Raw genomic sequence first — 26,991 nt, 5'->3', positions numbered from 1 at the left:
TGGACATTATCGGCCATTTTGGTGAGGCAGTTTTTGCTGCCCCAAAATGAAGGGGGAAGCCAAAATAATGTGCAGCCTTTAGTGTCACCTTGAAGCTGAGATTACACCCTCTTGCTGCCTGAGGACACAGGCGCAGTATGGAGATCCTTTAGTCACACTTGCTGGTTGAGGCCTACAACATTTACATATAAGCTGCAGGGGTTGGCCTGTATTAACATACCTTGGCTGCGCCAATGCTAAACAGTCACTATGGGTGGCTCATCAAAATGGAAATTATTACCTAAAGAAACTGACAGGAATCATGGTAGGGGTATCTGATAATAGCAAGCAATGGATTGAGGAGATTTTCAGAGCATATCACTTTTTTCTATTGTTACAGGTAGATGACAAACAGCCAAATAGTACTGCAAGTATGCCCCCTCGTTGTGATCCCTTCAGTGAATATTATCAGTCGGATTGGAAAAAGGAGTTCACTCATATATGTGCATTAAAATAAGAGGTGATTAACTTGTGTTTTGTATGAAAAGATAAATGCACATCTAATTACAACATGTTTTTTTTGAGGGGGTGGTGATTAACTTCCTTGAGACAAACATCTAATAGAGATGGCAGGATTTTGCTTTGGCCAGTGAGAACATAAGGTGTAATCTAGCTTTCTTTCCCAACGTTACACACAAATGCATAGCAGGACATGCAAGCACATTCAAAACCAGGCAGATATCATTGTAGGAGGGCACACATGCACATGCGTACATAACAGCACAGTCTTTCTGCATCAGTGTTATTCTTAGAAATTAGAATTCGTTGTGAAGACTGAATGTAGACAATGTCAGGTTTTCAATATTCTCGGTTTCTTTGAGTGGGATTGTGCCAAGTTTTGTGGACACTATTATGTGGAGGGCAGCAATGACAGATTATTGAATGTCAGCATTTACAGGCTCAACTGATGTCTTTTAACGGTTGATTGGTGCAAAGAGGTGTTGAAATTGAAACTCTCATTTGTGTCTGGGATAACTACTAGATCAGAAGGGATATATATTAATCAATGATTATATTTGTCTAATGACTTGCCTTAAGGACAAGTGATGTGGCTGGTGCAACGGAAAGAAATGGTAGCCATATGGTAGACCGGGACCCAAGATATATCAACTATATTCAGCATTCAGGGAATTTGTCCTGCTGATATGTGGGGGTTTAGAATGGCTCATATTTACTTTTGGCACACCAAAAGTCTCAAGAATTACCCACAAATGGGCAAGAGATAATCCCTAGTTCAAAATCTTTTGCTAGCTTATGCATACTTGTTATGTTAACTGTCAAGGAGTGCTTCAGTAACATACATTCGGGCTCCGAAGTGGCCAACAGCAATTAGACTTTGATTAAAAGTGATTTTGGTGTAGGGTGCTGCTGAGAAAAACAAACAAAAAAAGCCATATTTACTACTTTTCAATCTGACTTTGAGACACTTCAGAGTTAGTCTAATTCCTAGGAGATCAGTGCACTTTCACAGGTACACATACAAATGATGTGATATCCCTAACCATGTAAAAATGTACCTTATGTATTCATAAGACTAGTACTTATTACTTTTTACAGGCAAGCTCACTACAGCAAGTGACATGAGATTCAATGTAGATGTGATTCAGTTGAATATGCCTGGGAAAACCTGGTGTGCAAACGGATTCTAACATTTAGGTGGAAAATCTTAAGAGATAATGAAAAGCTGGTACAAAGCTAGTTGGTGCATAAATCATTGAAGGCTGATTGCATTGATTTCCAACTGATTACTGTTGTGGTACTACAGCATAAATGCTTCAAAAAACAAATGACTATGTTTCTTGTTGTAGTCCAGTTTGACAATCTTGATTACTTTAGTCTCGTCAACCTGAAAATCAATTCTACTCTTTGCGTGTGTGTGTACAAGAAAAGGGAAGGGGCTGTTGAATAATAAATTATAATTTGATTGAGTGTCATGACTGCAAGGGAACACAAACAGCAGTCACTAAACAAAACCAATCACATCTAGCTGCCACCATTTGAAAATAAAAGTATCTTTGAGCACCCGCTAAGCAACAGCAAATGTGATGTCGAAGTCATTATATTGTTATTGATCCACACGGCACTGTAAATGGCATCCCTTAATGGCTGCCTGAAAGCGCCATGGAACTCAATCAGGCCCAATCAGGTCTAATTTTTTCAGTAATGGATCGCTATAAACAAGATGACAGGAACACTGGCTGTATACACACTTATTATTTCATTCGGCATTTGCATATGCACTCCGAGACTCAAGAAGCAGCATCATTTTTGAAAAAGAAACACAAATCCCACAAACAAATTAACCACAAAAAGACAAACATTTTTAACGGAAAAATAAGTTCAGAAACAGAACTGAAACAAAAGGAAAACGCACAAACACAACACCATAATCACAACACAAAAGGATAAATTAAATAAAGAAAAGCCAAAAAGGGTTGTATCGGGGAAAACACTTTTAGAGAAACCAAGGAAAGAAAAGGAAACAACTGAACAAAACACAGGGAATGCAGAAAGAAAAACACCAACACGGCCAAAGGTATTCTGTACAGGCATGCAAGCGCAGTTACATTCTCCCTTCATGCAACAGGTCCTGTTATTTCCATGTGCTGGGTTTCCATGACAAAACGTGCAAGAAAGCCTTTTGGTGCAGAAGCAATACCAAAGGATGCAAAACGAGAAAAGGCCCCACAATGCAAACATAAAAGTAAATTAACAAAACCCGAGCTAATCGGGTTTGATTTCATCATTTCTTCCTTGGAAATAAAGAAAATTTTTCTTTCATAATCATTTAGCAGTTTGGATTAACTGATTAGTATTTCTTCAAATTAGTAATGAATTGAGCTCTGTAATAGGCAAATACAGCTAAAATTTTTCAACATGTTGATTTTTTTTAAAATGTGGGTTAAAAAAAGTAAAAAAGAAAAAACACACCAACCTTCTCGAAGCTCTGAGGGATGTAAAGGGGTTGATGCAGAACACAATGACATGAGGAGAAGAGAAAAATAGGGGAAACACAGAGAGAGTAAAAAAAGCCACCTCAAGGTGTTTAGCTGCAGCTACATTTCCCTTTTCTTTAATCCTTTTTCCTCCTTTTCCCTTGTCCCTGCTATCAGTGAAACCCGTCTTGAAAGTACACTTGCCTGCCCCCCCTTAAATAAACTTTGAACCAAAACAATCAGATTCACCCCAGTGGCCGCACTGTCGCCTGGTAAGAAAAAAATAGTGAGGCGCCACTGGAGTCAAATCAAGCGTACCATACTCATAATTCAAAATTTCACAAGCTCCTTATAGCCACAAGGAGAGGCTCCTGTGGTGGCTGTATTTGCTTTTGTTAGAGAAGGAAACCAAATAAAGAGAAAATAAAGAAAAACTAATGAGAGATAGAAAATAAAAAAAGACACAGTTTGGGCTGAAATTAGCAGCTGCAGTTCAAGACAGTTACAGTAAATGTTGTTAGAAACCAATCAGTAGCACTGTCATTATGGTTTCTCTTTGACTTATAGTCTCAATTTTCCATGGTACAATACACCCCAGATAAAATGTAGGATTTTCTTTTCTTTTCTTTTCCCTGGAAATTGATCCCTACTACAGCTGCTAATCTCAAGTGCAATTCGCTTTGTGAACAAAACATAGTCAACATCAAGTATCAGAATTGATTGACAAAAGTTAACTGAAAACAGACAAAGGTCGACACCATCAAGGCATAACAAGTGTGTTACATCGTGTGAAAGTACCTGAATAATTATGACCCTTGTGTACCCTTTTAAAAGCATGCTGATGGAGCCAGTGTTCATGGAGATTGCATGAATTGTTGGAAATGATACCAGGGTATTGCTGCGTGTTTTTTTTTTAACCAAAGGAAGGAACTACTAAACATCCCAGTGCTGTGTCAACAAAGTGTTCCCATTATTGTTATTTAATGGTTCCTATAGAGCTCTTGACCATAATTTGCCATAAACCTTTTAATTTCACTATGCTGTACATGATGAGCAAGGTTGATAGCTACTTGACAGCAAGTGCCACTGCATCACAGTGGAGACGGCATGAGCCTCCGGGATGAATGCTGACAAGAGGAGAAACTAATCTTGACGAACCATTTTCTACCTTCTGCTCCACACAGTTGGATTTTTCTTTCCTATGCAGCTACTTCACAGGGTATGATAATAGCAATAATAATGAAAAAGCAGCTCCCTGACCCATTTTATAATGTCAGAGTAGTGAATTATTTATTGGGAACAAAGTTATTTGGTACACAGCAGAGGGAACAAACTGAGTAGATACCGAGGCATCTTTATTTAATATGCACAATATAAATAATACATGTCGAAAATGCATCTGCTTCAATTTATTAAAGCTCCCTCAACAGGGAGTCATTGTCATTTAGCATTAGTGGTAGAGGGTAGGCTTTTGTCCTCATTGCCTGTTTCCTATGAAACTCAACGTTCCCTGTGACTGATTGTTTTTCATATCTTCACTTTGCTGGAGCATGCCAGCCAAAATTACTACTGACTGTAAAAGGCTTTAAAGATAATACCCTAAAGCAGAAACAGGGGAATACTATGGATTTATGCTCCAGAACACCATGAAGAAAACGTAGAGGGAGTATACCATTTATAATCTATGCGATAGAGCAATTTTTATATAATACGCAGCTGTTAACAATCTTTTCTATTAGTTCAGCAATGAAATCCTTTTCCCCCAAAATCTGGAGAGGGCTAAGGGTTGAGATTTTGATTGGTGGTCACTAATTCCTCGCCACACAATCAAAATCAAGACTTACCGTCGTGCTCCTGTACCTGGAAAAAAACAAACTAATCAAAAAGAAGTTCTTCCCGACTCATTTGGGCTTCCATAACTTTGATGGAGGGGGAAACATTTGATCGAGCACACAATTACAGGTAAAAGGCGTCTCACAACCGATAAAGTAAAGACATACGGCTTGTTGTGCTACACATTTCCTTCCGAGTGAGTAGGGGAGGGCATTGAAAGACACAAAATGGAGCATAACATCATAACAGAGAAGAACATTAGTTGGTCAATTATAGTTTTACAGTTGGAAGTTTCAGTGCATATGAAATTACATTTATGGGCAGGAAATACTATCAATGCTAAAAGATTTATATAACTCGGGTAATACTATTTTGCAAAATACATTTTGTGCAAATACAGCTGGACTAGAATGGAAGCAATTATCATTTGTTAAGCTCAACAGTAATGCCACTTAAAGCTGAGCTGTACTGTGCAGAAATTTTCGTTAGTATGGGTGGATGTTTTTTGTTGTTTTTTTTGCCCTGGCTCTGGGGCTGGATTGCTCCCTACCTCGCACATAAAGGTTAGCAGGGGACGAGTAGCGCACGCCTTCCACATTAGACGCCACGCACTCGTACTTCCCCTGGTCTGTCTCCTCGCTGTTCTCGATCTGCAAGGCACCTGGGAAATGACAATATTCAACAAAGACAAGTAGGGAGGGGGAAGAGACAGAGAGAAAGAAAGAAAGCAGGGAGGAAATGATTAGTCGATCTGTCAGTGACAGTGCATGAAGGAGTCAGACAATCTTCTTAATGGAGGGTATCTTGAATTTCTCAGGACCATTTCACCAAGAACTGTTTCTCTCTGTAATGCTAATGCATATTGCCATGACAAACTGGGTTCCTCTCCAGCCTCAGCCATCCGCAGATAAAAAGAGAAGTAATTAAATAAATAAAAGTGTGGACTGAATCAGTCACACTAAATCTGCAGCGATGTTGGTGTATAGAACTGTATGTAAGATGTGAGATCTCTTTAAAAAAAAATGCGGTAAGTGTGATGAAAGGTAATGGAGAAGGTTGTTGAGATGGTTCTGAGTGAGATTAACACATCGTCCTTTGCATAGCACTCTCCAAGGGAGAATTTGTGTGTGTTGAAGGAAGAGGGGTCATGGGAAAATATCCAGACATATAGTTCACGTCCAAATGAACAACACTGGCATGGTGCATAATGCAGCAGCCAGGCCACTCCACATTTCCGCAGCTCAAAGAATTACAAACTGTGTGATAACTACTCATCTGTATAAAGAAACATACCTTAAATCTTGTAAACACATAAGGGAAAAATAAACTACTGTATATCCATATTAACTGATATCCTGATGACCATAGTAATTGGGTTATTTAATTAATCTGTATTCCCTTTCATGTATTATTCTTGTATTTCTTTTAATACTGGTCTCCACTGTGTTACAATTTGATGAAACTCTCCATTTCTTCCAGAATCATTTCATTTTTCTCTGTTATCTTCATTTTATTTGCTCATTGTCATATTTTCAGATATAATGTTTTATATGATCCCCTTAGGGCATATATGTTTCAAACAGACTGTATTTCTTATCTCTTTTCAGATTGTATCTCTTGAATGTGCAAATAAACTCCACCTAAATGCTTGGTAGCAACAGTGGAGAAGGGGTGTGGGGGACAGAGGAGGAGGGGGGGGTGAAACAACGGGCGTCAGATCATTCCTCGTTAGAGCGCTGTTGACGGCACTTCCTGATGATATCATTAGGGCTTCTGGCTGGCTCAGCAGACAGATTGCAGCCCAGGCCTCCCTGACAAACACAGCACCATCGCTCGTTAGCGTTTAGCCAGGAAGGATCAATACGCCAGCCGCTGCCCAGGATGCTTTGTAATATACCATAACGTACTCCATCACATCAGCAAGCAGAGTGAACACAATGTTGTACAAGGCTACTATTCTGGAACATTGGTCTAATAACGCTTTTCAGCTGTACCACCAATGAGACCATCGATCCTGCTTAATTATAAAGATTAGTCATGCTTCTACCTTGGCCACGGTCTAACACTCTAAGAGTATTTTACACATTGGATTCAGTACTAAGATATCTATTGTAAAAAAAACCAAACCAAAACAAAACAAAACAGAAAAAAAACAGACCTGAAGGCACAATGATCCATACTCTTTATTTTTTCTGTCTCTTCATTTCCCTCTATAGCTTAGATCATCCTCATCCCCCAGAGGGAGCTGTTTCTGGCACCAAGCTCATGATCCAAATGAAAACGTCTACCTGCAGAGTGCAGGTGGTGGAGTCTTCACTCTGCGTTTATGCAGAGACCTGATTTGGATCTGTTTGATGTGCGCTTGGAACAGCAAATGCCAGCCCGGTGGCAGGTGGGTTGGATTGTGCTCAGAAGCCTAGCGCCTCAACACCAGGGAGACCACAAAGTAAGGACTGTGTGAAGTTCAACGCCAGGTGGACGGTTCCAGAAAACTCTGCCAGGGGCTTGTCAACGTTAGTCCCTGTGCTGAATTATAAAATCTTTGGAAGACTGAAGTTAATACAGTTTTTTTTTACAATACCTCATAAAGTATAATGCTGAAGGACTTGTGGTGAGCTAAAGCCCCTTTTTGTTTATTGTTACCAAACAGTTAAATCACAAGAAATGATCTACATTTTAATTTTATGTTGTACGTGTGCCAACTGCTGATACAAATGTCTGTATCTAAAAATAATATTCATAAATGTCATCTGAAGGTCAACAAAACACAACCACCGAAATGAGGACGGGTGACAGATAATGAGCCAAACAAAATTAATTGAAAGCCAATTAAAACCAACATTGAATGCGGTGAATTGTACCTCCTGGCGAAAGAGAGAGAGCAAGAAGGAGGGAAAAATAGAGGAGTCTTTGAAGGGATAGAGGGAGTTTCATCTGTTCCTCGCCATCTTTGGTGGAGGCTCCTTGCTAGGTGCTATTATCTATTGTTTCCAAACCCCTACTGGCTTCATTACATATTCTAGTTATTATTTCAAAGTAGAGCTGTGAAGAACACATAAAGACTCCTTCCAGTGGTGGAACACAGAGAGGGGGAGAACAAGCAAAGCAGGAAAAAAGCAAGGAAGAAAAAGGCAGGGAGGAGAAGCAAGAGCAACAGATAGGAGGGCGAGACAAAGGAAGCAAGAGACAACAAATATAGAGGAACAATGAGAGAAGGAGAGCTGGTGAGACACCTCTACTATTCGTATATCTTATTCTTACTTTTTCTGTCTTTAACTTGTCTATTATTATTCTGTCTCAAAATTGAAGGAGAGAAAATAATAAAACAATATGTCTGACTTTTAGCAAGCACAAACATTCTTCTCGTGAAAATCTGGGTGATTTAGGATTTATTTTAAACTGAATTCAAATTGGAAAATGAATTACGACACAAACAAAAAACTAATGAATTTAATTGTACCCACTAAACAAATGTTTGATGGAGGAAGCCAGAGAAGAGTAACAGAGATAGTAAGGGGGAGGAAGAGCATAAGAAAAATAAGTTGTTCTATTTTGAACTGCTACATGCTCCTCTTGCTGTCAGGTTCACACATAGTAGTAATGCAATATCCCGCTGGTGTTATATATATGTTGTGCCACACTGTCTACTTTTCCTTTGAGTTGCATATCTGCTCTGTTTGTCATTTCCACTATCCTATCTCCAGCCCGTCCTCACAAGAAAAACGACAGTATAGGTCTAAAATTCAGGCATTACGTTTATGTCATCTAGCGGCCGTAGTAATTATGACCCGGGGAAGTAATGCATTTCAGATGACATCAATATAAAGGTGACTTGATAAGATGATTTTGCCTTGTTACGAGGCAGGTTGGGTAGATAGCTAGATAGTGGAATTTGCTGCAGAAGACTACCGTTCACTTCCTGCCCCCAACCCTGATTTTTAAAAAAAAACAAATTTCATGGTGTTTACTGTTGCCATGACAACAAAGGTTCAAGTGATCATTTTAACCCAAGCCATGATCTTTCCCAACCCTGACCAAGTGGTTTTTGTGCCTAAACCTAACCAGACCTTAACCACAGTGTTGTCCCACCATAAAACATAAATATTTTTTAACAGTGAATTGTAATGGTTTTGGAAAGCCAGAGTGCATTACTACGGCTGCTAGATGGCACAAACTTAACTATCTTAACTATGCCTATCTCATATGTTTTCCTCTAGTCTCTGCTTTGTCCTTTGTAAACAACAAAAAAGTTAAACAAATTCATCCTATTAATGTAATAATGATCTTTCTAACCATATAATTTGATAAAATTTCCTTCTTTCTTGGTTATCAGGCAGTCCATTTAAAGACTAATATTGCATTTAACAACAACAGACCTCTAAGGGCTTCTAACATACTCAAATCAAAACAAACTGAATTTTCAGCAGCAGCCTGCACATGCATGTGCATGTGAACACACAAAACAAACTCCACTCTCTGAAAAACCTTGTCACGAGCATGTGTCTCTTTCCTACCATTTCCTTTTGTCTTTTTAAAAAAAAATGATGGCTCTCTCTGTGTTTTGCATAATTGCGTTCTGTCTACCCTGCCAGCCTGTGGCTTACCAGAGCGCAAGTGACCATTGGCATTTTTTTAATAAGGAAAAGAGGAAACACAAGGGATGAAATAAATGCTAAAAATTATCTTTCACAAGCACAATAAAAACCATGCACCCAGTCTGTTCACACAATGGGCCTTTACTGATAAAAGACTTGCCTAGCGACAAACAGCAATTTACCGTGTCGCTCACAAAATGGCCATACTGTGCTCATGAAGTGAGTCCTCCATGGGGCCTAGTGGCATGTCTTCCCTTTCTCCAGCTGTGAAGTTTTATCACAAACACAGTTGCAGTAACTTCTAAAGACCAGTCTGTTTTGCTTGATTTCATTAGGAAACATGAAAAGATAACTATTCTGCTTGCCAAGAGATGGCACGATGAATAATAAGCATGGTTAGTTATACTGTACTTGATATATTAGCTCAATCACACTGTGCTGATACGGTATGACACATTTTACCTTTAATTCTAATCCAAAGTGACCTAAAATTGGACTACTATTTTACTTATTACTTTATCTTGTTCAAGGACACTGAAAGAGGACATATGTTGAAGGACATGTGAGTGTTTGTGGGAATAAACACCAAAGACCTGAGAATGTCCTGGGACATGGCAGTCTCTCAATCCACTTATAGGCCACACTGACCATCAGTAAACCACAGGAAGTACCGCCCCAGATGAGCAATAATTCATGTTTTTTCTGGGTCAGAAGAGGGCAGACTGGTTCAGTCCTTTCTTTCTGTCTTATTCCATGATGTATGCTGCACCATTAGGGTCCAGGTGAAGAAACAGTAGCTACAATTCAGGCCAATAAAGTCCCTGATAATAATGACATCACTTCCATGTGGACCAATTAGTCTCCATCTCAGTCAAAGTGACCCTTCCTGCCCACCAGCACTCACAACCTCCAATCTCCACTGCTACCCACTCCTTGCTGTTTGCTCACTACCTTCATCCATTTGATAAAGAAGGCTGTAATGGGCAGTGGGTCTGGGACATTTGTCCCAGCTGTGACAGCTGCCCTGGTTAACAGTGCTGCATGCCGCAGGCTGATCTGATGAGGAGCGTTGAGGTGCCAAAGTGTGATAACAAAGAAGACTGCCTGGGCAGAGTTCAACAAATACATGTTTTTGAAGGCCAATTTAGATTATGGAACAGACAGTGTTGCTGTGAAGCCATTTAGAGTGGCTACTTTGTGGCCAATATATCTAAGTTTCATCAATTTCTAGCCAGAATTTTGCAAGGATTTAGACTGCTCTTGAAGGCAGGGCTACCTACATATCTATCCAATGGTAGGGGAAACAGTTATTTTACTGGATTTAAACTAAAAGATTCCCTCTAGGGCTTTTAATTTCCTTTCAGCAACGTTACACCAGCAGGAAATGTCATATCAGACAATATCTCATTTTTAATAAAACACCAACATTGACAAACCCATATATATATAACCAGTTTTAGAGGGAGAATAAAGAATGGGAATAATCAGAAACTAAGATATAGAAAAAAAATGAAAAAGGCAGGAAGGTATGGAAAGATTCTCACTGATGAGAGGTGCAGAGCAAGAAAAAAAACAAAATAATCAGAGAGAGGTGTGAGGAAGAGTTGAAGAGACACACAAGCACAGAAAAACAGGAGGACTGATGAGGGGACAGAGGGGAAAAAGAAGCGAGGAGGGGCCGGCATGGATGATTAATTTCAGAAAGTGCCTGAAGCCGTGGTCTGCCCACCCCTGTCGCTGTTTTGTAGCAGCTTTGCCATGTGTACCCCCCCAGTCCCACTTGTGTAATTCAATTAGTGTGCTCCAGCGGGCCTTGATTGATTTCTTTAGGCGATCAACAAAATGGCTGGCCAAGTCTCACTCTTTCTTTCCCTCCCTCTTGCTCCTACCACAGGCCAGTCAGGCCTGCCTGTGGCACGCTGTTCTTTTCACCATTTTATCTCTCTGTTTCAGTTCATGCCTCTTATTAGTCCCTCATTTCTCATCTTCTCTCCTGTCATTTCCACTCTATCCCCTCATCCAAACACAGCTCACTAAAACACTCCTACAGTGTAATCAAAACCCACCTACTACCATACTCACAAAGGCACACAATACACACAAATGATAACCTGTCAAGTACATGAATTCAACTCACTGAGATTTGGAATAAGTATTAATTAGCTTTAGTAAAAATATTTTGATCCTGTATCATAAAACACCACAATTGCATGATTTGAGATACACTTTAAAAGTTTGTATATTCATACATCATATATAAATACTATAAACCAAGTAGAATTACACTTCCCTGGTTGGCACATTTCAAAGTTTTGCAGCAGTTTGTTAAAAAAACATGGGTTTTCCACACAAACGTCCACCACAACTCTGCTATTTTTGTTGATAGTTGAATATGGAGGGTGACAACAGGTGGAAAGTTACAGATTTCAGTTTTGATCCTGCAGCTTTAAGAATCACACAAAAGAGAAGATAGCCCATTTGACCACACGGCAGCTAAGTCAGGACCTGCCGTTCTCTCTCCTTCTGTCTGTATCCTGGCTGTCACTCGGGCACGCTCTGCCACCACCCCAAGGTCATTATACTGTGATCGCACCAGCATGGGGCCCCACGTGTGATGCCATTGTTGTCAGCGCCCATCTGGTGGCTTGTAACGCTCCCATGAAATCAGTAATGACGCAGGCAGGGAGTCCAACTACCTTCCTACCTATTGCTTACCTCTTGGCCAGCACCTGTGCAGCTTTGTATGGCAGTAAAATTTATGCACATTTTACATTTTGGGAATTGGCTTACACAAAGTGACGTACAATGACTTAGCAGAAGGACGAGCAGTGTCTTTCCTAAAAACCAAATCAAATTTTCTGGCCTAGGAAGGGCAGGCTTAAAGTAGATGGAAGGACAAAATGGAGAGATTTTGTGGACATGTGGACATTTAGCCTGTTGATGTGTTTTCATCTTTGCAAACAGACCATTTTTGTCCTTCTAACTGCATGTTTACATTCTGTGCTCTCCAGTCATGGCAGACAGTGCAAAATGTTCAAAAGTGTGGGCACTTCACTAAATTTAATGAAAATGTAGCTAGTTACGTGTAAAGGGGGTAACATCAGTAACCTCATGAAACACTTACAAATACAACATTCTATAAATCTGAAGCAGTGTGTTTGACTGCTTTAACAAAGCAGCTGCTGCGCCTACGTCCTCAGTGCTGGCTCCCAGCTCCGATGTCTCAACCTCATCAAGTCAAAGTAAAACTTGTTATTGTTATAGAAATAAGTGGTGTGGTGCGGTTATTATCTCAGGACACAGTTAGTATCGGTTTAAAGCACTTCTAATTTATGTTCCTGAATAATTACATAGATGTCAGTCAAGCAGCAGCCACAGCTTCGTCCCTTATTATGTATACGGGAAACAATTTAACTTGTTATTTCTGCAAAAAAGTGATAATAAAATAACTGTTGAATCTTTTCACATCTTTTCATGTCATGTGTTTATTTTTTGCATCAAATGGAGAGTAGTATCAATAAGATCCTAACGATACCCATCTCTATTAGAGATTCCTGTTACGTATGGCTTGTACTGTATGTAATGGCTGAGGATGGAGGACCTTAATTGAAGCTCTATTGTCAAAATGTAGCTGTTCCAAACTGTTGTAAAACCAAAAGCATTTATCCCATCCCCTTGAATACAGGGGACATACAGTACATGGCAAACTGAGATATTCACTTACCTGCTCAGCCTGTGAAATAAAAGCATTGTGCAACAAAACACTGAATCACAACAATGAATCAACTGGGGGAGAATGCTTCAGCGGCAAAGCCTGGTGGATAATTACAAGTGAAAGTTAAATTGTCCAGGGAAATGAATAAATGAGGGGAAAGAAATAATTATTTGAATAAAGCTTTTGTGTAATTCATGGAGTCACACTGCTTTAACTCCCTTTTTTCCGCCTTGATATCCTCACGTTCATCCTCTGACATTAGAAAAGCTGTTTTTGGTATGGTCAAAGGGTGTAACTCCTGCCGTTTTTGACAGGGTGGCCATTTCACTCAGCAGCCTCCTTAATTTTGTCTTCGAAAGGTGCTCTGTCGTAGAGTAACAGGAAGGGAGGGAAGTAAATCAAATGTAATTTATGCTTCCTCATCAACATACCATGAGTATCTCTAGCCTCTAGTGGTGAACAGAAGGATGAGGAGGATATCAAAGCAGAGAAGGAGAGGGAAGAAAGGGGGTTGCTATGATTGTGTTTACAGTATTCATTAGCCTGGCCTTATCAACAAATAAGACCATCACCCCCCACCCTCCCCTCTCAATTACCCATCACCAATCACCAGCCCCATGTCCATGTCCAAACAATTTAAATGTCAGAGGTACAAAGCAAACAAACCGCCTTGTAATAACTCTCCCCATCCCTCCCCTCGGTTCCACCCTTCCTAGTCCTGTACCATAACCAGCTGGCAACACAATTAGAATTGCTAGGTAGTTTCCTGACACTGATGATGTGGAGGAGGTAGGAAGACACAAACACAGAACGCCCACAGAGGTGGAGGAGCTGCACATCAATGACGCCATGGGACATGGGAGTTTGAAACACATGATCAGGCTAACAAACAGTATGTACGGAGCACACAGAACACAAACACAGATGACATATAAATATTAGTGAAGAGAAAAGGTTTGTAATTTCTTAAAAAGGAAAAGATCCTGGATATTCATCTTATTTAGTCAGCTGGGTGGAGGAACGAGTGGTTATGTCTGGTTATGTGTCAGTTTAAGTTTGTTTTTTTAAAAAATCTTTTTTAATTGTGATGGTTAAACATCTTACCTCGAATCGGGGTACCCTCTGGAGGAGACACAAAAATGAAGACACAACATCAGTTTAGTTAAAGGTTAATGTTAGTAATAGTTAGGAAGAGTTATTTGGGTTGGAAGGTGGATAACTGGAACTAAATTATAAAACCATTAGGTAATCTCTTATAGGGCTTTAAGAGATGGGGCTTTTTTCATATAGGAAAAAACAATACCTCACATTGCTGGTATCACAAAGGAATAGGGAGCTTTATATGGCTGGCACAGTCCATCTTCTTATTGTTTCTTTTTTCTTTTTTCTCCTTCCTTGCCTTAGACATATTAAGAGAGGATACAATGCTTCATCGGCAGAGCTTAAGAAGCTTGAGGTCTTGGCATGTGTTATATCATGGCTGCAACTCTGGGTGATAAGGCAGAGATAGAGAGATTTGACCTCAAGTTGACATGGATTGCTCCAGTGGCATAAGCCTTTTCCCAGCCAATTGACCTTGAATTAGAGGTCAGTAAAGCAGTTAGGGTTGCCACCATTCTATACCGGGTATCTACATTATAAACTTGCTGGGGGGTGAATGGAGTCTCCACTGAACTAGAATTTCAGACTGTACCTTCAGGCAACTGCAAGTTAAATCACACAGATTGAAGTTCTTATTTACACTACAAGTCATAAACCTGCTTAACTGTGGCAGATAGACTCTTCACCCCAAGCTTCATCCCTCCTCCTCGGTCATTCAATCTCCTAGCTCTTTCCAATGTTTCATTTCACTGTAAGTTGTGTATTTCCTTATTCTTTGTTTATTGTGAGTCTGTATTGTGTTACATGCCTGACTGCAAGCCAAATGTCCCATTAGGAACAATAAAATACTGAGCTTATCCAGTCAGTCGCTGGTGGGCTTTTTAAAATGTAGCCCGAATTGTTGCTGCAATGTAAAACGTATCCCTTGTAGGCAGAGCTTTGGTATGGGTAGGGGAGCCAGCTTAACTCCAACCCCCTCTCTGCCAAGCATTAAACTGTCCTTCCGCTCTTGGCTTTTTGTCTCCGACATTGTTTTCTAACTTTTTCTTGACTCTTTTTTCTTTTTCTTATTTAATCTGTTCCTTCATTCTTCTCTTTCTTTAACTCTATGTCTGATGTCCTGTGCGTATTTCAGTCTTTTCTCTCAGTTCCACTCTCTTCCCTTTCTGTAAGTGTCTCCCTGTCTAAATCTAAGGATGACTCATTACAACAACTTGCCCTTAACCATCCCTTGACAGTGCCAGCAGGGTGGTGCTAGCCCAGAGGAGGTGCCACCTACAATTGAAGGCTTGCAGACACAAAGCTGAGGGTCAAGGGTACCTACTGACCATTTTGCTTAACACTACAGGCCTGGACCCTGTGTTTGTGTGTATGCATTTGTGCATGTTGCATAGAACAAGATATGCCAAACCTCCTATCAACTAGCTGAACGAATAAAGCAACAATACTTCTAACGGTCAAAAAATGAAATAAAATCAAGAAACATGGTGTTTAAAATGTAAAGTGATACTGGCAATTTCTGTATCATATACAGTACATTAAGGGGTGTGGGTGGCTAGGTACGGGGAAGAAATCTTCAATACCTTCTGGTCAGATTGCTGTTGCAGCTCTGCATACAGAGGCATCCTTTGTGATACCAGCAGGTAGGAGGCAATCACTGAGTTTGAAGTTCTGCCTGGTTTGCAATGCACCTAGGTGGATTAATTTTCTTGCTTTAGAGTTGCTGTGCACTATGTTACTGCACTGTGCTTTTTCATAAATCTTAAAAATATGTCAATGAATATGTTCATACTCTGAAAGGGTGCATTTGTTACTGTTAACCATAATGTAATTTAAAATGATTAAATTTATAATTAGATTTATTGCTACAAATATCTACAGTGTCTGATAAAAGTAAAAATGTCTTTCAGAGTCAGATCAGATCATTTCTAAGAAACATTTTAGATATATAAAATGTCCTTTATTTTTGACTATTTGCAGGATTTTTGTATTCTATAAATCCACCCAAAAGGATTGTCATTATTTAGTATCCATAAACAGTGCACTATATGCATAGCTTTGCCACGGTGATAGTTTAGAATAATTGAAAAACCAGACAAAACAACAGTGACATTTTAATCATTTCTGCAACCATTTTAGAGATCACATAATCATGGGTAATCACAAGACAAAGGACAATAGGGCTCTGGGAAGGTTACATTGTTACGGAGTTAGAGTTTGATTAGAGGCTGCAGGAAGCTGTTGGTTTAATTTGCTTTAGCTGATATGAAATTTTAGTTGGGAGTTAAGGGGTTATTCGTTAAAGGTTGGGTGAGGTGAAGGTCAAAGTTAGGTTGAGGTTAGGATAAGGTTAAGGTTAATAAAGCAGGTTTGTAACGGGGAAGGCCATCACCTGTGGACCTTAATAAAAACTTGTGACAAAAGAGGGACTGCAAAAGAGGGGAGATTAATAAGAAGGGTGAGGGATTAATAGATAGAGGTGGTTCAGTTCAAAGGCATTGGTTCCCAAAGAAAAATCTACAAAAAAAATGAGAAGGAAAAGAGGGGTCTAGGTCATTGGAACTTATGATTTCTTAATAATAAAAAATAAAACCTAACCAAGGATCTGACCAGGCAGCTGAGTCTGCAGTAGCCGGCCAGTATTCAATTACTGTACAATAGCAAATCCACCTGTATTATGGGCACACAACCTAATGGCCATAAGCTCTACTTCTAAGCTTTGGTCAGCCAGGGGTTGATCAGCTTATAGTGACAATGACCTAAATATACCTCAACAGGCCACTGACCTCCTCGCATTATTAAATGCGACATTATTTGCTCCACAGACCACCCCAGCTGTTTTGTTAAACAACCCTCTGAATATATTAAAAAATATTATTGAAGGATGTCGTCTGGCCAGAGGCAATCTGGCCAGAGATGTTGCCCATCTGCGTGTGAGGCGGATGAGGTTGCGTGATTGGCTGAGTGTCAAAGTCTGACCACCCTCCAGAGTGAGTCTGGCTGACCTTCTCATCCTGGTGGTGTCGCAGCAGGTCTCAGAGCAAACCTGGCTGTTGTTGCCATATCCGCAGAGGTCCTAGCCACTCCCTGCAGAGCAGCTTTGATGCCAACAAATGTGAGCAATTTCTTGCACATTTAAGATTAAGTGCAATTGAACTCATGCATGATTCACATTGGAATGTGCATAAATCTGTGTGTAAAGGAGCCAGCCAATGTCAGGTCATGATTTTACACCTTTGTATGTATAAAGAAAGACCTTACTCTTTATGAATATGCACTCCTCCCGATCCTCTCACTGTCTCTCTGGCCTCTGGTTAATCTGTTCTGGCTGACAAGGCCAGCGAGGGCCTGGGGTCTGCAGCCACAGGGACTTGGGGAGAAATGTCAGGCTCCCTCCACACCTCTAGAGGAGCTCCTCAGGGGACCCTCACACAAATATCACTGCCCCGCCAGCACAGCATGGTCTGGCACATAAGGAACCAGTCAGCCAGCTAGTCAGCAAACAAGAACTGGATATACTTCCAGTATATATATTCAAATTTATTATCATAATGTCTTTTGTTTTAGGTCGGAATAATTCAGACCAATAAATGTATTTCATCATCATGCAGAGTGAGGTCACATAAGATAGGTACGGGATTCATTTGCAGGAGCTGGAGGCTGAGTACGTTTTTGAACTCATGTTTGCCAACCATTTTCCCTTTCTCCTCCCCTTCTCTTCCCAGAACTCTGTATTTTACCACCATATATGGATATCTCAGAGTTACCCCCAGAGGCTTAAGAGTGTGTCTGCAGCAAAAGAGCAAACAGGTAACCCTCAGAAATTGCCAACAGCAATCTGATCAACTGTAGAATCAGAAAATTACCCACTGCCAAAACTTTTACATTTCTTCTGCTTTAGAATTTTTTGAAGTGTATTTATCATTAAAACAAAAACCCTAAACAAACACTAAATACTTAAACGTAGAGACCCAAGATGGCTACTCAAAGTGCTGAGGACATAAGAAGATGGCAGCCGAGGGGGCTTGAGAGCACAGGCCTTTTTCTCATCAGCATAAATCCTGCCTGGCTGCTGAATGAGCTTTCCAGCAAAAGGGCTACAGCAAAAAAGAAAGCCCCTAAAGCTAACATTACCTGACGAGAGCCTTGGTATTGAAACAAGGGAAAGCAATGTCCTTTTCTGCCCTCCTACATAAACATATAGTTTGAACTGTAAGTAAAATATACCCAGCTTAAAGTGGCTGGGTATATTTTTGCAAGTAGTTCAAAAAGTCAGGAGGAGTATAAAATGTGGCCAAATCTAATGATTACTTAAGCCCTCACCCTTCAACATGGGCAATAGGGCCTTAGCTGGAGATATGTAAGCCAGCGGGGATGTGGGCCAATCTGGCAGAAGAAGAAAATGCTCTCCTGAGAAAATATTTGGCCAAGACCAGAGGTTCGACCCAGCCCAAGTGTGGGATTGGAGGATTTGGCCATACAGCACTCCTGCAGTGGCCTTCACCTGGAAAGAACTCAAGATTCTTTCAGCCCCTATCAGCACTTGCTGCATTTTCCAAGGGTATTTTTGGACCTCAAAGTTGTTATTGTGAAAACTGAGGTTCAACTGTTTGCATCTGAGTATGAAAAAAACAGCCAGTCACATGTATCTGTGGAGCAACGTGTTTGCTATATATCTTACCAGAAGCCTAAAAATACTGTAGGCTATGACTGCACAGGAATAATTGTCTTGGATTCAAACAGAGTCCAATTATTTCCTCAAATCCTGCTGTCTTGCAACACAGCAGAGAGAAAGAACTTGACGTGACAGGGGCTATCATTGGTCTCAAATCTGGATAATATGGTCAGGGAAAGTAAATAAGGCAACAGCTACTTCCAAAGTAACCTTGCATAAGGTACTTGAGACCCGTGAAAGTAGATACAGTTGGCATCAGTAGTAGTATGGGTGAAAAAACATAAAAGTTAAGGGTAAATAGAAAGAGAACATAGGGAATGAGTGGCAAATGAGGAAGAGGGTGAGGGAAGAGCAAGGGATGCATGCATTTTGGAAAGTAGTTTAAATATGCCATCTGCTTCAAGGAAAGTGAGTGGGCTTACCAAAGGTTTCTGAAAATCCCAAACAAAAAAGGAAAGTAAATAGAAAAAAGAACAACATAGTTCATTTTAGGTTAAGGTTGTAAGTGACTGCCACCCAAGAAATAAAGAAACTATGTTTAGTTGGGTTTTGTGTAACACAGTATTTGAGCAGTTCTCATTACCATGAGTTAGTGTGGAAAATGTAGTGCTTTTTCAGGTCACGAATAAAACCTCTTAATGAACATAAATTCTATTTACAATTTATAATTCTAATTAGAGGTGTGTTTTGTAAAATTTAAAAAAATCTATTTTTGGTGTCAATTGTAAAATCTAACAGACTTAGTCTGATTTTCCAGTTGTATTTTATATGTTTTTCTCAAGTTTTAACTTGTGTTATGGGACACAGCCAAATGGAATGTGTTGAAGACTCTGCGATGTGCACTGAGACACATCTGAGTTTCAGACACAAATACAGACAAAACACACAGAGAGAGAACAAAACAGTAGTCTGTTTTCATTCATTCACTTAGACAAGACACACACAAAGGCAATTGAAGAAGTCATGAAACACGAAAGATGATACAGAGGTTAGACAAGAGACAGGAAGCTGAATTCCTTTAACCATCATCTTCAGTGGCTCAAAGCAATGTTGACAAGTTTATCAGGTAAACCAAATTTTAGAGCAGAGCTGACCCTATATACAACCTAAAAGATGGTGGAGCTTACTATGGTAAAATTGTAATATTGTGAGAATCTAATTATGATTTACATGTCAGGAGGTGCATTGAATCTGAAGAGTTAAAAGTACCCTGTGGAGTTTTTTTTTTTTTTTACTACTAGTAGCTCTATGGAGCATTGCTTTTACAAGTGGGTCCCTATTTTGTCTGGATCATGCCCATGTATGAAACATGTTTTACACTATTCAACTGATAGACACTTGGTAATGTAGTAATGCCACATCAAAGGTAGTGATAAGGAAAACTACTAGCAAGCAAACATGGATGTAAACACTGCACAATTCAAAATATTCAAGAAACCTGCTTTGCTTATGTTTCATGAGGAAGGCAGTTGCACTCAACATGTTTTTAGACCTCAAGGACAAAATGTGTTTTGGTGAGAAACACTGAATGTAAACAACCTTTGTTTCCAAGAAAACACCACAGGGCACCTTTAAGTTGGAAGGCCTAAATTGTTTAGGAGATGGCTAGCTGTGCAAAAAAATCAGCATGAAGGTGAAAACATTAACATTAGCGCTCTCCCATATGGGGGCTCTTTGTCCTCAAACTAAAGTCAAATGCACTGACTGACAGCCTTCTCCAAATCACCTCAGGACAACATAATATCCCCAGAGGAGCTCAGGCCACTTTTACACAAAAACAGAGTTCTTAGTAAGTTGTACAACATCATCCAAGCAGTCACACATATATTGACAGAAGCTTTTGGTTTGAGCATTTAAAAGTCAAAGGTCTACCTCAAGACTGGAGTGCATCAGTAAGTTAAAGATGAAGTATATCTAAAATTAAAAGCATTTTAGGGAGCTGTGGGCTTTCAGTATGTGGCAAGGCATAAATAATGAGATGACAAATTGATTCTTTTGAGTGTACAGCTCATGAGGGCCACAACTGGGGCAGGAACTCAATGGAAATAGACTCTTTATTTAGTGGCGTCTACCCTGATTTACGTTTGCAGCAACAAATCAAATAGGAGTTATTGAATTTTTCGAATGGTGACAAATCATCGACCTAAAATATCTACCCCTTATTGCCCGGGGCCACTCCAGGGTCTGCACTTAATTAGCTATATAATTAGACTTTGCTTTATGGGCCTCTCAGTGGGGTTTAATCAATGGGAACAAGACAACATATCTACCACTGAGTTTTATCAGTAGAATGTGGACCTTGCCCTCATTGTCTACTATGACACACTTCTGGGATGTTGTGAATAATTTGACCTCATTTACTGATGTTACACTCTCAAACGTTACTTGTCATTTTCAACACATCTCGTGCATGATGATCTGTGGTTATAACAACATGGTCATAGCACTATGGCTTTAACCCTTAACCTCAATACTATCATATGTCTCTCAAGTCTCCACCTGAAAGTGATAAGTTGTTTAAGTGAGTGATATGTCCATTACTATACAATTTTTTTGGTAATGAACACATCATAAGATGTGTTCCCAAGCTGGAGATATGAATCTGATGAAAACCTCCCAAAGTGTTCTCAATCAAACTTCTCACAACCATTTGGGAACAAAGAAAGTGCTGCTGCCACATTAGTTGAAAAACACAAAAGACAACCATGTTAACTATTCTCATGTGGTTAAGTTAACAAAAGGAAAAATGGCAGCAATATGCATAGGCTTTCCTTACCTGAGCGTAGCTGTTTGATTCGCCCATTACTCGCACTGGGGTCAATGGGCAGGAAGTCTTTATACCAGGTGATTTCTGGGTCAGGGTTGCCACTGGCGGCACAGAGCATTGTAGCTGTTCGAGTGCGCTCCACAACTTTGAGTTGAGGCCCCATGTCAATGTTAGGGAAGCCTGGTGGGAGTAGGTCCTCTGTGGAAAGAAGAGGAAAAGAGAAGGTAAGTGATATTTGAAGTTGTTACTTTTCATGTTTAAGCATATTTTTTTCCAATTTTGGTACTCAGTAACATTTAGTGATAACACATTAGTAATTTAACTAAACTAAAACAAAATACATTTATGTACTTCAGGGCCTGCTTAGCATCAGAGATTTAAAAAGAAAAAACAAAATTTACAAGTACATCAGATGAATCCATTTAAAATCTCACAATATCTTGTCTTTTTCACACACTCGTTAGGAAGAGGATCTATGTACATTATTTTGCTGCCACATGTAAGATTCGGCTGGGTGTGACATTTCTGAACAACTGCTAACTGTGTTCTGTGTAACTTCTGTCTTGAATAAAAGTGCTACAGAAATAAAATGCAACCGTAGCAATAACATACCATTGAATATACCTATGAAATGTCAAATTTATTGTTAATTTAAATACTGGCCAATGGAAAACATAATAGAAAACTTACATACAGTGTTCATGGCAAATACCAAATTTATGTCAGAAGGTAACTGTGTGCAATATAATATTATGTGTACTTAATAATAATAATAATTTTCCAAGGATTAATACAGGTTAATAGACTAGAATAGTGACTTTGTTATTACAAACCTTGAAAATCTTACAATCTCATTCCCAAGTCCCCACAAAGATGTAAAATTTAGCAGGTTGTCCACTAAGTCTAATGATGCATATAAACATTACACATTTTGCTTTATCTCAGAAAATGTTGTAATCCAATTTACCCTTGACCACTGAGACAAATGCACATTGGGAATATGAGTAGACAAATAGCCTAAGCATCATGCTTTCCTTCACCCTCTCTTTCTCAGAAAATGAGCCGGCATTCTAAGAGTTAGATAAACCATCCTTTAACAGGGTGCTCACAGACTGCATTCCCACTGTCAACTAACTTGTCCGTTAAGAACCATGTGTCTCGTTTAACTGTCCTTACAGAAGACACTGGCCCCTAGAGTGTATTTTCAGTATAACAAGTGGTAAATACATGGCTTTAAATGCTAATAGAAGATTGGAGGGGGAGCCAATAGAGTGAAAAGTAATACCAAAAGAAAAAGCCTGGTAATCTTGGTGATTTTTCCATCCAGTCTCCCCACATTCAGTGAGATAAATGACACTCAAGTAAATTTGAGGTTTCACAGAGCTAAGCAAAAGCACCACTTGGTTAGGACACACTGTGACCCCCAATATATCAGTCTTGATAGAAGTGTAACGGAACATAGTTGATTCGTGATCCGTAGATATCGCCCCCCACGGTTCGGCACACATGTGAAATGCAGATATGTGGCTTAGGTTTCATTCTAGTATTAATTGTGCAAGAGTTGTTAAGGGTGAGATTTAAACCTCTTTGGCAGTTATTACTGCTGTTCATTCAAGAACCATCACACTAGCCAGCACTTGTATTATTTTTTTACAAAGACTGTGTTACCCTTGCAGCTAATAATCATGCATGATTGAGCAATCATTTCACTGTTAAGAGGTGACAGTGTAGTGCACTCTATGGTCATTGTTCTCCTTATGCAGACTCCCTGCTCTTTTGGGGCAATTAGTCCCATGGGTCAAAACGCCTGGCCTCTACCCTGACTGGAGCCAGAGCAGTGACTCATTCTTAGATGATGGGAGCCGAGGGGGAAGTACCCAGCGCAGTAATATGCATCAGAAGCCCAAGGCCACATTGCAACTCAGAGATGATTGACTGACTAAGATGCTGGCCAGTGGCATGGCAGAGGTCACTGTTCATCTGGAGAGCCAATGACCTCATGTCCACTCTGCAGAAATCATGGTGGTGTCGTCGACACCCAGGGAGCACTACACTGAGGAAAATTAGGACAGTAAGTTGAGTCAATTTTAGAAACTCTAAAGGCACTGTTGTTCTGTCTGCCTTTAATGGACAGAAAGGGAGAACTATTCTATATTACATTTTCTGATGAATACAAATAAAACTGTATGAGATCCAGATGGGTTAAAGTGATAATTATTAAAAAATCTTCATTTTTGGCCGATGTTGTCTCATTTAAAGTCATGTCAGTTAAGCAATTCAATTTAAAAGGATGGCTACAAGACAGGGAGAATTTCAGGATGATGCATATTATTGATTGTAAGAATCAGAACTTCCTTCTCATTAGTGACACTTGCGGCCTTTAAGTGAGCTGCAGTCAACATCCTGTTGCTTGTGAGCGAGCAGCAGCACAAGAATATTACAGGTGATGTCTTTTTCCTTGCTTACACTTCTCATAATTATATAAAAGATCACTAATGCTGTGTTTTGCTCTGTGTTTCAGCAAAGCGTCTCTCGTTCCAAATCAGTCAGTCCTTCCTGAGTCCTTCATATAGAAATCACTCCACAGGCTGTTACAGACAACCGAGAAAGTCGGGGAAGATCTCATTTTTAAAGTTCCGTTTCAACCCGATCACTCATTGGCAATAAAAAACGATAAATACATGTAAATTGGTTCACAATTCTCATATATAGAACATTTAATGTAGATTACTTAATGCATCAGCCCTAAACGTTTTTTTTTATTCTTTAGTCACCAAGATGGATAAAGACAAGACCACAAAACTGTGTGTTGTTTTATGCATTGAGATTATGCACTGGATCTGTGTGGACAGGAGGGGCGGTGAGTTCATATGTATTCACATTCAGAAATATTGAATCTTGGAAAAACTAGAGGGTCTCAAAACTGAGTCCAGACAGGTTACCTATAACTAAGGCTGACATCAGCAGACCACGATGAATATTTCAGTGCTAGGTTCAAGGAAGAACAGGCATTTACACTGTTTTAGGCTCCATGCTGTATCCTCTCCATTGATTATTAATGATCACCCCTGTATAATCTTTTTTTTACCAAGTTCCCCTGAAGCCTGGGAAAGCAATGGCAAGTCTACACTTCACTTAAGAAACTTCAGGACAAGACAGAGCAATATGTTCTCACAAACTCCTTCTTCTGTGTGTCATCAATGATCTATGTAAAACATGCCATAAAAGGTGCTGCACTCTCTTACCCCTCTAGCTAGCGCTGCCTGTTGGAGAAGGATATCTGGTAAGGGTAGGTCTGGCCTGCTCTCTGGATGTTACATCTGATATATTTGATGTTGCTGAGGCCTATCTGTGCTTCCCATCACATTAACTCTGCCTTCACGGTGTAAAAACAGAGGCCTGCACAGACTACAGTAATGAAGCTGAAAACATACACTGAGTAAGTGGATTTGAGACTGATGAAATTAGGCAAGTGACAGAAGGAATCTGCCTGAAGGAGCAAGGGAGGGCAGAAAAAGCTGGGCGAACAAACAAACCAACCAAAACAGCAGTAAACAAGGAGCAGGGATGGCAGATTTATGGGGAGATTATGCTATCGTTACAGCTGCTCTGACCTGATACAGTACCGGCAGCCTTTCCTGAATAAATGGCATGTATGCTGGTTACTTACATCCCCAGGAATGGAGTCTGATAGCATCTTTCCCCCTGAAGCTTACAGGCTCTGTCAATAAAGGCGGCCATGCAAAAATAAATAGATCACTCATCGAGGGAGTGTTACTTCAGGGTTAGCCAGCCTGACTGTGAAGGGGAGAAGGCAACCAATGACATGGGTTGATAGTATCCTAGAATTCCCAAATGGCCAGTCCCCGATAATAGCATAGCAATTGCATTTCTATGATGTGTACTGGCTCTTCTCTGTGATGACAGATCTTCACAGGCTAAATAGAATCAATTTGAGTACACTATTTGTCAATGACAACGTCACTGTTTATATTGCCGAGAGCAGCCTTTGTCACTTAGGCCAATAATAATCATACTACAGAGCTATGAGACCACATACTACATTTACACACTGAATTGTGCCAAGGATTTTCTAAATACAATTTCACTTTAGATTTTTTTTTGTTGCACATCGCACACACACACATTCATTCACATTCAATTTTCTTTATTACTGTGCAAATGCTGACACTAAAATGGGAACAAAGAAAAAAATAACAAAACTATATAATTTAACCTTATCTGATTATCATCTTCCTGATTTGAAGAATATCAAAACAACCCTCGTCCATTAGGTAAAAAACAACAAAACTACTACACATGTACATTGGTTTCAACCGGCGCTTAAAGAGAACCTTAATCTTCCCAGCATGCAACCTGCCTTGTTTGTTGGTCCACCTTATTTTCTTAAGTGCTACAAAAGGCTTTTTGATGCATCCCATTGATCTGAAAATCGGTCCATGCTTGTCTATTTGTTGGCATATGCTGATGTCTGGCATCTGGGCAGCTCAGCTTGGCCGTCTCTGCTGTTGTGATGTATAGTACTTAAGCAGCAATGACAAATGCCTTGCAAAGACACCACTGAGACCATTCTGCAGTTAATCCAATGAAAAAAAATAAAAAAAACATTAATCTGTTAAAAAAAAATGTCATCAACAATGACAAATGTATATTATTTGACATAATATGTATATACTTTTCAAACTATTCAACAGGATCTGGACAGGCTTCAAAGATCACATATTTGCTCATATATTTATTTGAAAAGGCTTTCAAGTCATGTAATAGGTAGAACAGTGACGTTTTTGAGGGTTACTGTGATGACAAGCAGTACATTTAATGTCCAATCCATTCAACAGCTGGCTTGATGACTCCAATGCTAAGCCTCCTACGGGCTGCAGTTGACCTTATTTTTGTCATTCTCTTTGGCTTTTTTTGTGTTGGCTTGAGTGCCATCATTATCCATAATTGTCTTTAATTTCGCTTCACCATTTAATATCATTACACAAGTGACAGGTGCAAAGCCTTTAATCAGCCTCTGGTTAGCTTAGCCACTGCCCGGCTGTTAATCTGCCGACTCATGCCTGCTGTCGCATTGTGCTTTCTATCATGCTAAGTGTGGCCCTCTTAAAAGGTCCGTCCTTTAGACTCATTTAACTCTCCTGACTAATCCCATTTTCAGTGATTCACATCTCTTTTTAACTAATATAAGTCTGGTAGAGACATAACTGTACCAAAGTCTTACAGCTTTATACAAAAGGGGTTTGTGATTATATACCATTTGGTGGGCATTTTCACTGTTTCCAGAGTTGCAAAAACATACAGTATAC

General features: G+C 39.8%; 1 protein-coding gene across 5 annotated transcripts in view; it reads right to left on the bottom strand.

Annotated features, from left to right (window-relative positions):
* The window catches only part of ptprsa (protein tyrosine phosphatase receptor type Sa), a 250,536-nt gene that overhangs the window by 74,808 nt on the left and 148,737 nt on the right, over positions 1-26,991 (bottom strand). For all 5 annotated transcript variants that reach the window (XM_067596688.1, XM_067596687.1, XM_067596690.1 and 2 more), the window contains 2 exons: positions 21,671-21,859; positions 5,359-5,469 (listed from right to left, as the gene is read on the bottom strand). In XM_067596688.1, coding sequence (XP_067452789.1) covers positions 5,359-5,469; positions 21,671-21,859 — 300 coding nt within the window. The remainder of the gene's footprint in view (positions 1-5,358; positions 5,470-21,670; positions 21,860-26,991) is intronic.

This window comes from Thunnus thynnus, chromosome 8, assembly GCF_963924715.1.
Source record: "Thunnus thynnus chromosome 8, fThuThy2.1, whole genome shotgun sequence".
In the NCBI taxonomy this organism is placed as follows: domain Eukaryota; kingdom Metazoa; phylum Chordata; class Actinopteri; order Scombriformes; family Scombridae; genus Thunnus; species Thunnus thynnus.
Note: the sequence above shows the minus strand (reverse complement) of the source record. Positions and strands in the feature narration are given on the sequence as shown.